This window comes from Condylura cristata, unplaced genomic scaffold, assembly GCF_000260355.1.
Source record: "Condylura cristata isolate star-nosed mole 26May11 unplaced genomic scaffold, ConCri1.0 scaffold00035, whole genome shotgun sequence".
NCBI classification, from domain to species: Eukaryota; Metazoa; Chordata; class Mammalia; order Eulipotyphla; family Talpidae; genus Condylura; species Condylura cristata.
The window spans coordinates 9,588,523-9,599,265 of NW_004567136.1; the positions used below are offsets into that span (position 1 = coordinate 9,588,523).

At 47.1% G+C, this 10,743-nt stretch overlaps 1 protein-coding gene across 1 annotated transcript in view; it reads right to left on the minus strand.

The window, feature by feature from the left end:
- Positions 1-2,143, minus strand: part of NR2F2 (nuclear receptor subfamily 2, group F, member 2) — a 13,071-nt gene extending 10,928 nt beyond the window's left edge. Inside the window, exon 1 of the mRNA XM_004693098.2 lies at positions 1,716-2,143. Coding sequence (XP_004693155.1) covers positions 1,716-1,758 — 43 coding nt within the window. The 5' untranslated portion in view covers positions 1,759-2,143. The remainder of the gene's footprint in view (positions 1-1,715) is intronic.
- Positions 2,144-10,743: the final 8,600 nt, after the last annotated feature.

A 10,743-nucleotide genomic window follows, 5' to 3' on the forward strand; every position in this document is an offset into this window, starting at 1 on the left:
AACATTTTTAAATGTCTTCTTCAGGGATGTTCACTTCCCTTGAATAAAACAACTCTTAAAACTAAAAGATAAACACCAGTATGTTGTTACTGTTTTGTTTTTTTTTTTTTAACCCAGCCCAGTCTTTTATTGCAGATGTAAATTTATTTTAATGAGAGGAATGGCAAGCTTTAATTTGGTCCGAGAAAGTTGGATAAACATTTGTCTTACTCTGGGTGAAAAAGGGGGGAAGGAAAAGAAAACCCACCCAGGAATATGATTTTCTTGCAGAAAGTGGCCTGATGGCTGTAATTCTTCACAGATTAAATCACAATGTGAATACAGACCCCAGCAAATGCCGAGTTTAACTCTGAACTCAGTAGAAACCAGTTCTGTCCACCAGGATTCATTGAATTCCTCCTTCCCCCAATCTAGTCCGTGTGTGTTTTTCTCTTCCACCACACTGGAGCTCCATGAATAGGGAAAGGGGTTTCCATTGTGTCCCTCTGAACTTCCAAGTCAATGCAATTTTTAACCACTGGCTTGTGGTACTTTGAAAATCACCAGGGGCTGTCAGAGTTGGGTCCTCTGAAAAATTTACAGTGCTAAATCACAGCATATGCTGGGAGGGAAAAAATTACTTAAGATTGGAGCAAGTACAGTATCTGTCTGCCCCCTAGTGTAAGAGTCCTCGCTGCCTAAAAATTCAACTTTAAAAGAAAAGGAGCTCTTAAAGGGAAACGACTTTGGACTCACGTAGGCATAGGAGAATGAAAGTTCTGGACATTTTAATCTGAATAATTCTCCAGGATTTAAAATTAATTGGCTCTGGCTTGGTTGGACCGGCCTCGAATCTCGCCACCTCTGCGTTTCCCGAGTCACTGGCAGAGGCTGCTGATTTTTTTTTTTTTTTGAACTGGGTTTATGTGCGTCCCCCTCACCCCCTCCTCTTTTTTCTTTCTCTGTCTCTGTCGTCTCTCTCGCTGGCTTTTTAAAAATGAGGAACCGTTCCTTGAACGTTCTGGACAGAGCAAAGAATTGCTTCTAAAGTCAGCCCGACGCGGTGGCAATAGCCAGCTCAAAGGTAAAGGTTTGCCTGAAACCCGCACTCCAGCTCCACCACCCCGCCCGATGGTGAGTACCCTTCTCCTCGCGATTCTCTTAGCGTAGCCGGGCGCTCGCCTCCCCGAGCCGCGGCCGAGGGCGCCGGGCAGAGCTTTGCTCCCTCCCTGCCTGGCTGGCTGTCAACTGCACAAGGTTGCAAAATGAAGCGCAGAGACAAATCGAATAGCAAATTCTGATACTTAGGGCGAGCCTAGCCGCTCCTTTGCTAGAAAAGCGAGTCGTCCGTTGCTTGGAAAAACACGCTTCCAGCACTGGTTTTTAGTTTGCTCTATGGAAGGAAATGAGTTTGAGGAGACAGGATGAGGAGATGGGAGGCTCCGCAGTCTTTACACCTCGGTTTAATCATATTTTGGCAGCTTCGCAATGGTCTTTTCCCCCTCTCCCCCCTCCAGCACCTCTCCTACCACACACATGTAATAAAACATGGCAATGCATTGAATGGACGCTCTCCCCCCTTCCCCGAACCCCCTTAAACCACAGTCCTAGGCATTTCATACACGTTAGCAAAGCGAAATTTTGAAAATCCCCAAGTCATCCCCAACCCCACACAGCACAAGGAGAAAAGTGAGAAAGGAGAGAGAAGAAAGAAAAAATACTGTAAGTAAACATACCAAAACCATATTTGCCTTGTTCAAGGTCCCACACAGCTTGCATCTTCCTTCTAAACTGGAATAACTCTCCTTTAGTTTGGCGGGTGAAATAAACGCTTTGTTGGCCCCCTGAAAAGATATGTCTTTGATAATTAAAGGATCTCCTCCTCGGGGTTTATCTAAGCGATTGTGCAAACTGATAAAAAGTAGGCTCTAGCCTGCAGGGAAAAGGAGAAAAGGTTAAAGGAGGGATCTTCCACCTCAAGGAAGTGCTTGCCCATGTATTAGGCGCTCTCAGGCTTGGAAAAACCCTGCACGCTAACTTTAGAGAGACAGACGAGGTTTCAGGGAGCTGTGTACATAGCTGCTGAGGAATGCAAGCCTCGCCTTTAAGAAAAAAACCCCCAAACCGTAGGTAGGAGATGTCTGGAGTGATCCTTGTCTCTCATCTCATTCCTTAGAAGGAAGAGTGCGTTGTTACACCTTGTTTGGGGCTGGAAAGACGAGACTTTAAAAACACCCGTCCAATTGAAAAAAATCTCCCAACTTAATGAGTTTAGTCGGAGGCTGGAGCAAACGGCTCAGCCTCAGCAAAAAACCGCCAACAACTCTAGGCAATATTGCAAAGCAGGACGACCGGAGGCACAGCCAAATTCCACTGTTTGGGGTCGAGAGGGATGGAGGCTAATCCTAAAGCAAGTTGGAAAAAAACAGAGGTGGGAGAGGAGGGGGAAAAAGCAGCAGCCTCGCAGACTGGCAGACACACCTCACCCTGGATCAAAGATAGAACTTGAAACAGGAGGGCAACATTTTCCTAGGAAGCTGTGGGATTCCTCATTTTCTACTTTTGACTCAGGAACCCCCAACAACTGATTTTTCCCTCTCCCCTGCAGACTTGTGACCTCCCCCCCCCCACTTTCACAGTCCCTATTCTAGAACTTTCCTGGGGAGGAAACCTATTTCTTTTGGGGGGGAGGGGTTCCCCATCTCCTGTCTTCAGATAATGAATGCTGAATTCACCCCTCTCTTCATCCACTCCCCAAAACAAATAAAGGAAGCAGAAATACAGTAACTAGCGAAAATTGAGAACAAACTAGGCTGCCTCTCGCAGTTTAATACAGTTTTAACTAATGGATTTTTTTTGTTTTGTTTTGTTTTAAGAGAAGAATAATGGGGAAACACGGATCTTTTATTTTAGGAAACTGTTATGGTAAGATGTATGTCAGACTTGACAAATGGAACTAACGCTCTTCGGCTGCTTCTTGTCCTTGTCTTAAACAGGAATTAAGTTAAACACAGTGCTGAATGTTAATTACATGTTTACTGGCTAATGAAAATTACAAATGGTTTTGCCACCTCAAACAATGATGAAAACTCTGAAGACACTGTAATTATATACTTTGAGGGAAATAACTCAGAATATTGATCATAAGAAGTGTAAATCTTTTTTTAACTATTCATTAATACCATAAATATGGGCTACAGAAGTTTTTCCTTGCGGTTTGTCTCATCAGTTACACTAAGTAGATGGATGTCAAGGCTCCTCTGGGGAGGTGGTGAACTCATTCTCTTAGTAGAAAGAGGTGACTTGTGTAACTTGGGGGTGCCCCCCTCCCAGCCACCCCCACCCCTTTAGCCTCAGCAGAAGGCTGAAGGGTGGTTGAACAGGGGGGCTGGGCTCAGGGCAGGTGAAGGTGATCACAGCCCCCTCTCTGCCCTCCCGTGAGTGCCCTGGTCCCCCTCCCCCTCCCCCCTTCCCTGCCAGGTCTGATGGATGACCGCTTTCCCCAGCGTGGGCGCCTGGCAGATAACCTGGCATTCAGGGCTCCTAATGGAGGACAACTCACCGCACCCCACCGATGCAGCCCTGACAACTGAATTCCCTCCTGTAGGGGTGGCTGGGGCAGTTTGTGGCAAAAGCAGAGAAAAGTTGCCAGTGGCGGTGGTCACTGCAGAAGGTGGCTCAGGCTGCTGAGACAGAACTGGCTTCCCCTGGGTTTGAGAGTACAGAAATATTTTGTTTTGTTTCGTTTTGCTTTAACTTGGGGTTAAAGAGTTGTATAGCTCCTCGCTCTGCAGAGTGGCAGTCACTCCCATCCGGGGGGGTCAGAGGTGAGGGCTGCTCTAACCCTAAAGGGCTGGCCTGGCCTGCCTGGCCTACTGGCCAGGCCAGGAAGAGTGGGGAATTGTCAGCCACACTGCCTGGAGCTTCTAAGGGGGTGTCTATGAAACCCGCTTGCAGGGCACACACAGCTCCGAGGAGATGGGGTTTTAAGTGCAATATTGAGGATTTTAAAAAAGTGCCATAGACTTGTGGGATTGGAGTCCTCTTTTTCCCTGAGAATTCCCAAGGCTCTGGTCTTTGTCTTAGAAGGAATGGAGTTTCTGAATGGTGTGAAAGGGACAGAGAGGGTCGCTTCAAATCGATTTTACTTGTCCTTTCTGTCTTTTCGGATCAACGCCCTTCAATGGGCACAGAGGTGCTCTTTCAACCAAAAACTTGTGCTACATTTTCTGCCTGTATTGGTGCTAAATACAATAAGCAATGGGCAGATTTTTTCCCCTTTGCTCTCCAAAGCAAGAAAGCCCCCTAATTAAATTGTTTGATATGGACAGTCAAGACGAACCAATTAAGTATGCATTAATATAAAGATATATAAAGTCTGCAGATAAGGCCCTTTAGAACATCAGGCGGAGGACAAAGGAGAGGGCTAGCCCCAGGAGGGTGTGTGGATTCAGCAAGGTCATTCACCTTCCTCCCTGGGCCCCAGGGAATTGCAGAGGCTGCAGCCTCAGGTGAGAGGGGAGCCAGCCGGCTAACAGGTGGCGACAGTGCCTGCCTGAGTTTTCCAGGCCCGCGCCCCGGGCCGTAGAGCGGCGGCGCCCAGGGGACTTCTGTCCCTCATACCCTCCTTCTGGACCGCGTAGCCCTCCCTGAGGTGACAGGGCCTGGAGGAGGGGACCAGAGCGTGCAGTGCCCACCCCGACTCGGGCTCCCCGCCTGGAGTCTAGGTCCGGGGCCCGGCCTTGCAATGTGGAAAGAACGTGCCCAGGGGGGAGACTCTGAGGGCCAAGGGGCCCCGACTCTGCCACCGCCGCGGTCGCAACTGCCTGGCAGGGAAGACCAGGTTAGGAGGCCCCCTTCAAAACCCCCCCAAGCCACCCGCTTTTTCGCTTCTAAGGAAAGGGGAGCTTCTCTGCGAGCAAAGTAAAGTTCCCACCCGACGCCACCCGGCCCTAGGGGCGTCGGGGATCAGTTGCAGAAAGGGGGGAATGGCCGACGTCGGAGGAAAGGTAGCGAGGAGCTCGGCGCCTAGCTAGCCACCGCAGCTCGGGGCTTCTCCACCCCCTCTCCGCCCTCGGAGGTGTGGGCGGGCGGAGTGCCTCTGGCCCCCAAGGCGACGACCCCCAGAGCAGGGGCCTGGACCTCCGCGCGTCCAGGCGCCGGGCTGTGCTAGGTGGTCCCCGGGCCGCTGGGGCGCGAGAGCGGCGCGCTGCTGGCAGGGAGGGCGCGCGGGGCGCACGGGGCGGGAGCCGAGTGTGGGGGGAAGCAGGGGTGAGAATTAGAGCCCGGGAGGTGGCTGAATGTCAAAAATAAGAAGGTTGAAAAGCCCATTTTCCTGGCGCGCTTTCGCCCCCCTCGGCTGGCTGTGGAGGCTGTAAATCAGCGGCCGGCGGCGAGGGCGGGAGGAGCCCCCTCGGCGGGCTCGGCTCGGCCCCACCCGGGCCGTGCGCACCTCCCGGTGGGCCCCTAATCGATCCGCAGCCTCGCCGAGGATGTCACCGCACTAAATATTTACTGATCACACACAAATAGCCGGGGCTCGAACGATTTTCCTCTGTGAGGAGCGCGCAGAGAGAAGGGTAAATCATTTTATTAGTGTGGATAAAGCCCAGAGCACACTCCGGGCTGGAGTGTTTTAAGATGTGTCTTCAACGGGATGAAAAGAGTTAGGGAAATCGATACGGAGTGATTAGAAGCCCCCGGGGTGACTGAGGGGGCCGGGGCTTTCAGGGATTTGGCGAGGCTGGGGGTGGGGTGGGACCTGGCCTCGCAGGGGGCGACAGGACCACCGCCAGGGAGCTCCCGGGCGCAGGCCTCGGTCCCTCCCTCCTCGACGGGCGACGCGAGGGCGCAGCGAACCGCAGGGAGTCCGCAGAGGCCGGGCAGCGCTGGGCCGGCTCGGGGCAGAGCTGGGAGCCGCGGGCTGGAGAGCCACGGGCTCCTCGCCACCAGTCGCCGTGGTCAGGCCGCGGTCCATGTCCAGGGCGGGGACGCCGCGGCTTCCCCCACGGCGCGGTCTCTGCGGACAGCCGCCTAGAGTGAAGGTGTGGCCCGAACGCGAGGCGTTCATCCCGGGCATTTCGGCCCGGCCTCGCGTTGCGACCCACAGCTCTGGCCCTCACCTTGAATATTGCTAAAGAGGACGCCGTGGCCCGGCCCCGCTAGCTGCCTCTCCCTGCCACCCACACAGGGTCAAGGGCGGCGGCCGGCCGTGTGGCTGAACCCGCAGGGGCCGCAGGACCAGTGGAGACAAGGGTTCGTGGGCAGGTGGGAGCAAGTCGGAGGCCGAGGAGGCCAGCCAGAGGGCAGGGAGACGGACCCAAGGCAGCCCCAGGGCGTCCGTGTTCTCTCCCGGCGGGCAATCCGCGTGGGCAGGACGCAGTCACACTCCAGCAGGGGACCCGGCCTGCGGGGCCTCAGGCTGGGTGCAGGAGCCCAAGGAGGCGGAGGTGGGAGGTTTAGCAGGGTTGGCTGAACTTAGCGAGGCTTTGCGGAGACTTGGCTGGGTGGCAGAGGACCGCCATCGCCCCCAACTCCAGCAGCAAAGTGCTGGCGCGAAAATGACTTTTCACTTCTGGAAGCGGGAGACTCTCTCGCTACTGGGAACAAACCTGGAGGTTCGAAACAGCTGCAAATAATCAAGAAGGCACTAATTTCGGGGGGAAAGGAGGGGCGGGAAGGGAAGAAAGGGGAGAATCTTTTTCGTTTTTTCTTCCCCCTTTCCGCTCCTGACCATTTCCTAAAAATCTTGATGAGGAAACTGATTGCTTGCTTGCTCTCTCTCCATTTGTCTGTGTGTCTGTCGGTCTCTCTGTCAGTCCATCCGTCCGTCCGCCCACCCACCTTCCTGTCTTCCCTCCTACCTGCCTGCCTACCTGCCAGCCTGCCTACCTATCTGAGTATTATTTCCCCACTCTCCCAATGGCTACATCTTATTAGCAACTTGAGATATTCAGTTCAGGTTGCCTTGTTCAACTTCTCTGTGCAATAGGAAATGTAAGTGCATATCCAATTAACCATTTTCCAGAAGGGAGAAAAAAATTTAAAATATGAATCCCAGTGGATTGGAGTGAAGTGTTCAGGTGTGAGGCGATTGGTGCCTGGAATTCCTTCCTTGTAATCCTCTAATTCCTGTGGTGGAAGCTCCAGAGTTTCGCTGACCTGGAGGCTGTCAGGAGCCAGGTCTCCATTAACCCTTCTTGGTCTTGGCCAGAGCGAAGGTTAACTACACCAGCGTACCCAAGAGCCATAGCTAAGAGGAAGGGAGGGAGGGAAGGAGGAGGAAGAGCAGGAGGGAAGGTGGATGAATTCACTGGACTTGCAAGGTTTTATCACTCCCTGCCCTTCGCGGGTCTCCCCCCACACCCACCCAGTGAATGATGTTTCTATTCAGACACACAGGGTCTCATCCATCAAGACAGTTCCCAGCATGGAAGTGGACTTTAGGGAATAAGAAAATACAATGTAGTGAAATATTTGCTTCCATTTAACTGACCACCCAGTTCACTTAAAAACAAAATTCTAACATTCACAGCAAGAGATAATTGTGGGAGGGGGCTAAAAAAAAAAAAAACCAAACAAACAGAATCCCTGTTCCATATTTTACCTTATCTTAAGTAGATGCTAATTTAGAACCTTGTCAGCAGTCAAATGATAATCATAAAATCTGGGTGAGATTAGAAAATATATATTCAGCTGGCTTCAAACCCGGTGGCATTTTAATGGATAGTTATGTAATAGTTATGTACATGAAGGTGTATTCACATGATTGTGCATATATTCCTATGGTGTTAGAAGTTCCTGGATGGATTGAAGATTCATATACTCAAGCATTAGACAGAGGCTGTCACTCATGTATACATTGTTGTGGGGGGGGGATCCTGGCAGAAAGCAGTGCAGAGAAGAGTTTTGAATGAGCTCCTTGCAATCTCTATTGTTGAAATACAAGCTGAAGCAACTTAGTAATGGTAAAGCTATTGTGCTTTGCAGAATCACAGAAGAACACTTCAAAGTAAAAACGTCCATTTTCAGTTTGATAGCTTTGCCAGGGCATTTAAACAAAAGGTGAGAATCTTTTGTCTAATATATTTATTTTTAAACTCAACAATATGCTACTCTGTTTATTTTACTTTTCAATGAATTGAGGAATTTACAGAGAACAGACTCTAGCTAGAGAATATAGCATTGAGCTTCACTTTCCATATGACCAAGTCTGATGCAGCAGGCTCTCCAGGCTTTTAATGTTAGATTGAAGGCAACTCTTGCTGAGAAAGTTCCAAAGACATCTAAAGACATGTGGACATCACTTCATTTTTAGAAGTGGACAGCGAGGAAAGATATGCTCATTTCTTTTCCTTTTTTTCAAGAGCCAAGGAATAAAATCTTTAAAATGACAGTTCATTTTTTGTATGTCAAAAATGCATTAATCAAATGGTACCAAGTGCCAGTCATTTAAATGTGAAGGTGCTAGGAAGGCAAATATCCAGATACATTAATATTGTTAATTAAGTGCATCAGTGTACTTAAAACATAAACAACCAACAAAGCAGATCTTTCTGATTTAATTTCCTTTAGCTGTAAACTCAAGGTGAATTTCAGAAGGGGAAAAATAATTTAAGGACTAATTTCTATTCTGTTGGTTTTGAGAAGGCTAAAAAAAGACTCAGTTGCAACATAAAGCATATAATTAGAAAAGAAGATGGACAATGGAAAAGCAGTAGGTATGAATTTAGCACACATAATTAATTAATTACCACTACATTTCTTCTCTTGGTTGGGTTTTTGAGATGTTAAAGGTGTCCATTCAAAATAAAGAACTTCTGTGCAAAATTAAGAGTGCCTCTCTAAGCTAAAATATCAGCTTCTTGACCATAGAAAGTCTCAATTTTAGAGTTTCTAAAGTGTAGCACTTAAATGTAATTTACACAGGTCGTTTTATTTTGAATAAGGAACAGAGAAAGGTATTTTTTAAACCATCCATTACAATTTATAACAAATTAATCAGCCTTATCGAGGAGATTACAATGTGCTTGACTGAGGTAAATTGATTGAGATGATATCACTTAAAATAGTTAAAGCAAAACTGAAAACAAAAGGAAGGGCATACTGACTTCAGTGAAAAATGTCACATTGGATATTTCTTGATGGGGCCACATCACATCCCAGGTGAGGGAGGGAAAGTTGAAAAATTAGGTAACACTATTTCTTTGCAGAATGTATGTCAATAACTTAATTATTGAATCCAAAGTTGTATGGCAAGTTGTCATTTTGCACAGTCTGTTATCGTATTACCAAGCAATTAAAAAGAAGCTGTATTGTGAAATTTAAGGAGGGGGGAGGCTTAAAAAGATATTTTTCTTCACTGTCTCTCCTGAGAGATAAAGGCTTGTGCTGTTTTACTCAATGATTTCTGTATGGTTTTAGCTAAGTGAGTGGCTTTTAGAATTACCCTGTTTTGCTGAAGTCATATTGTTTATAAATTGAAACCAAACTCTAAAGGTCTCACATCCTTTACAGAAATGCAATTAAATGTTCAGGTATTGAAGAATTTGAATTTCCCAGGTTCCACTAAAGCCACACATATTCACAACCCCTTATACTTATACTTGCCTTATAATGCTCAGAATCATAAATGGCATGGCTGTGGTGGATATTTTATAGAGAGCTGTTAACACTTTTTCCCTTATTTACCCTGGAAATGTCTTTACTTTGTATTTTATGTTAGTTATACCTTTAAAAACAGTCATCAGTATGTTAGACTTATTCACTCCCTTTTAAAAGCCAAGTTATATAACTAGAATAGAAATTTTATTATATAAAGAGGTATGTTGTTTACTCTGAAGTTTTCTTAACAAACTAGAAGAAAACATATCCCAGATAAATTTAAGTAGACAGCGATTGGATATATTTTCTATTCCTGTCCCTTCTCCTTGCCTCCTTGCCTTTCACACTACCGTAGATATTTTTTTTGTATTTGTATGCTATTATCAACGGTGACATTTGACATTAAGAAATATTTTCAAATTGTTTACCATTATGCTTCAATGCAGTATGACGTTGAAAAATATTTTCCTTGTTCAAATATGAAGAGATGAGATTCTGTCCCCTTTCCTCCCAAGATAACAACAACAAAAACCCATATATTAGTCAAAGAGAAAAAAGTAGGATTTGAGACATTGGAAATGCATGTACATTATTTTTACAATGGAGCTCTTAATTAGGATGTTTTCATCTTAACTATATCCCAAGATGGGAACACTTCAGTTTTATGAATAATTTTTAAAATTTTAAACACTTTTTAACATATCATCAGAAGCTTTCTGAATTGAAGGAACAATTCAAAAGTAAGCCTTCACAATAAGAAACAGAGAGAAGGACAGCACACAATGGCATACCTCTGTGTTTAGTGAAATTATACAAGTTTTATTTTAACAATTACAATAACATTTTTTTTTTCCCTACTGAGCATAAGCTGAGATGCTTGTAGGAGAAAAAAGGAGGAAAAGACTCCCTCTCACTCTTCCTCACTGGAAAACCAAATCAAGACAAAGAAAACCACAAATAAAGCCCCATTTCCCACCCCACATAGGATGCCCTTACCACTTTAGGGAAAGTTTCTGTGTAAATGTGGGTCGTGCCAGAGCTGCTTGGTGGACTTTTTAAACTCGGAGTGGTTGGACTCTGCCAGGAGCCTTGCAGCCTCCAGAAGCAGGAAACTTTCCAACCCAGCTGCAGATGACCTACCACTTAGAGGTAAACTTTGCA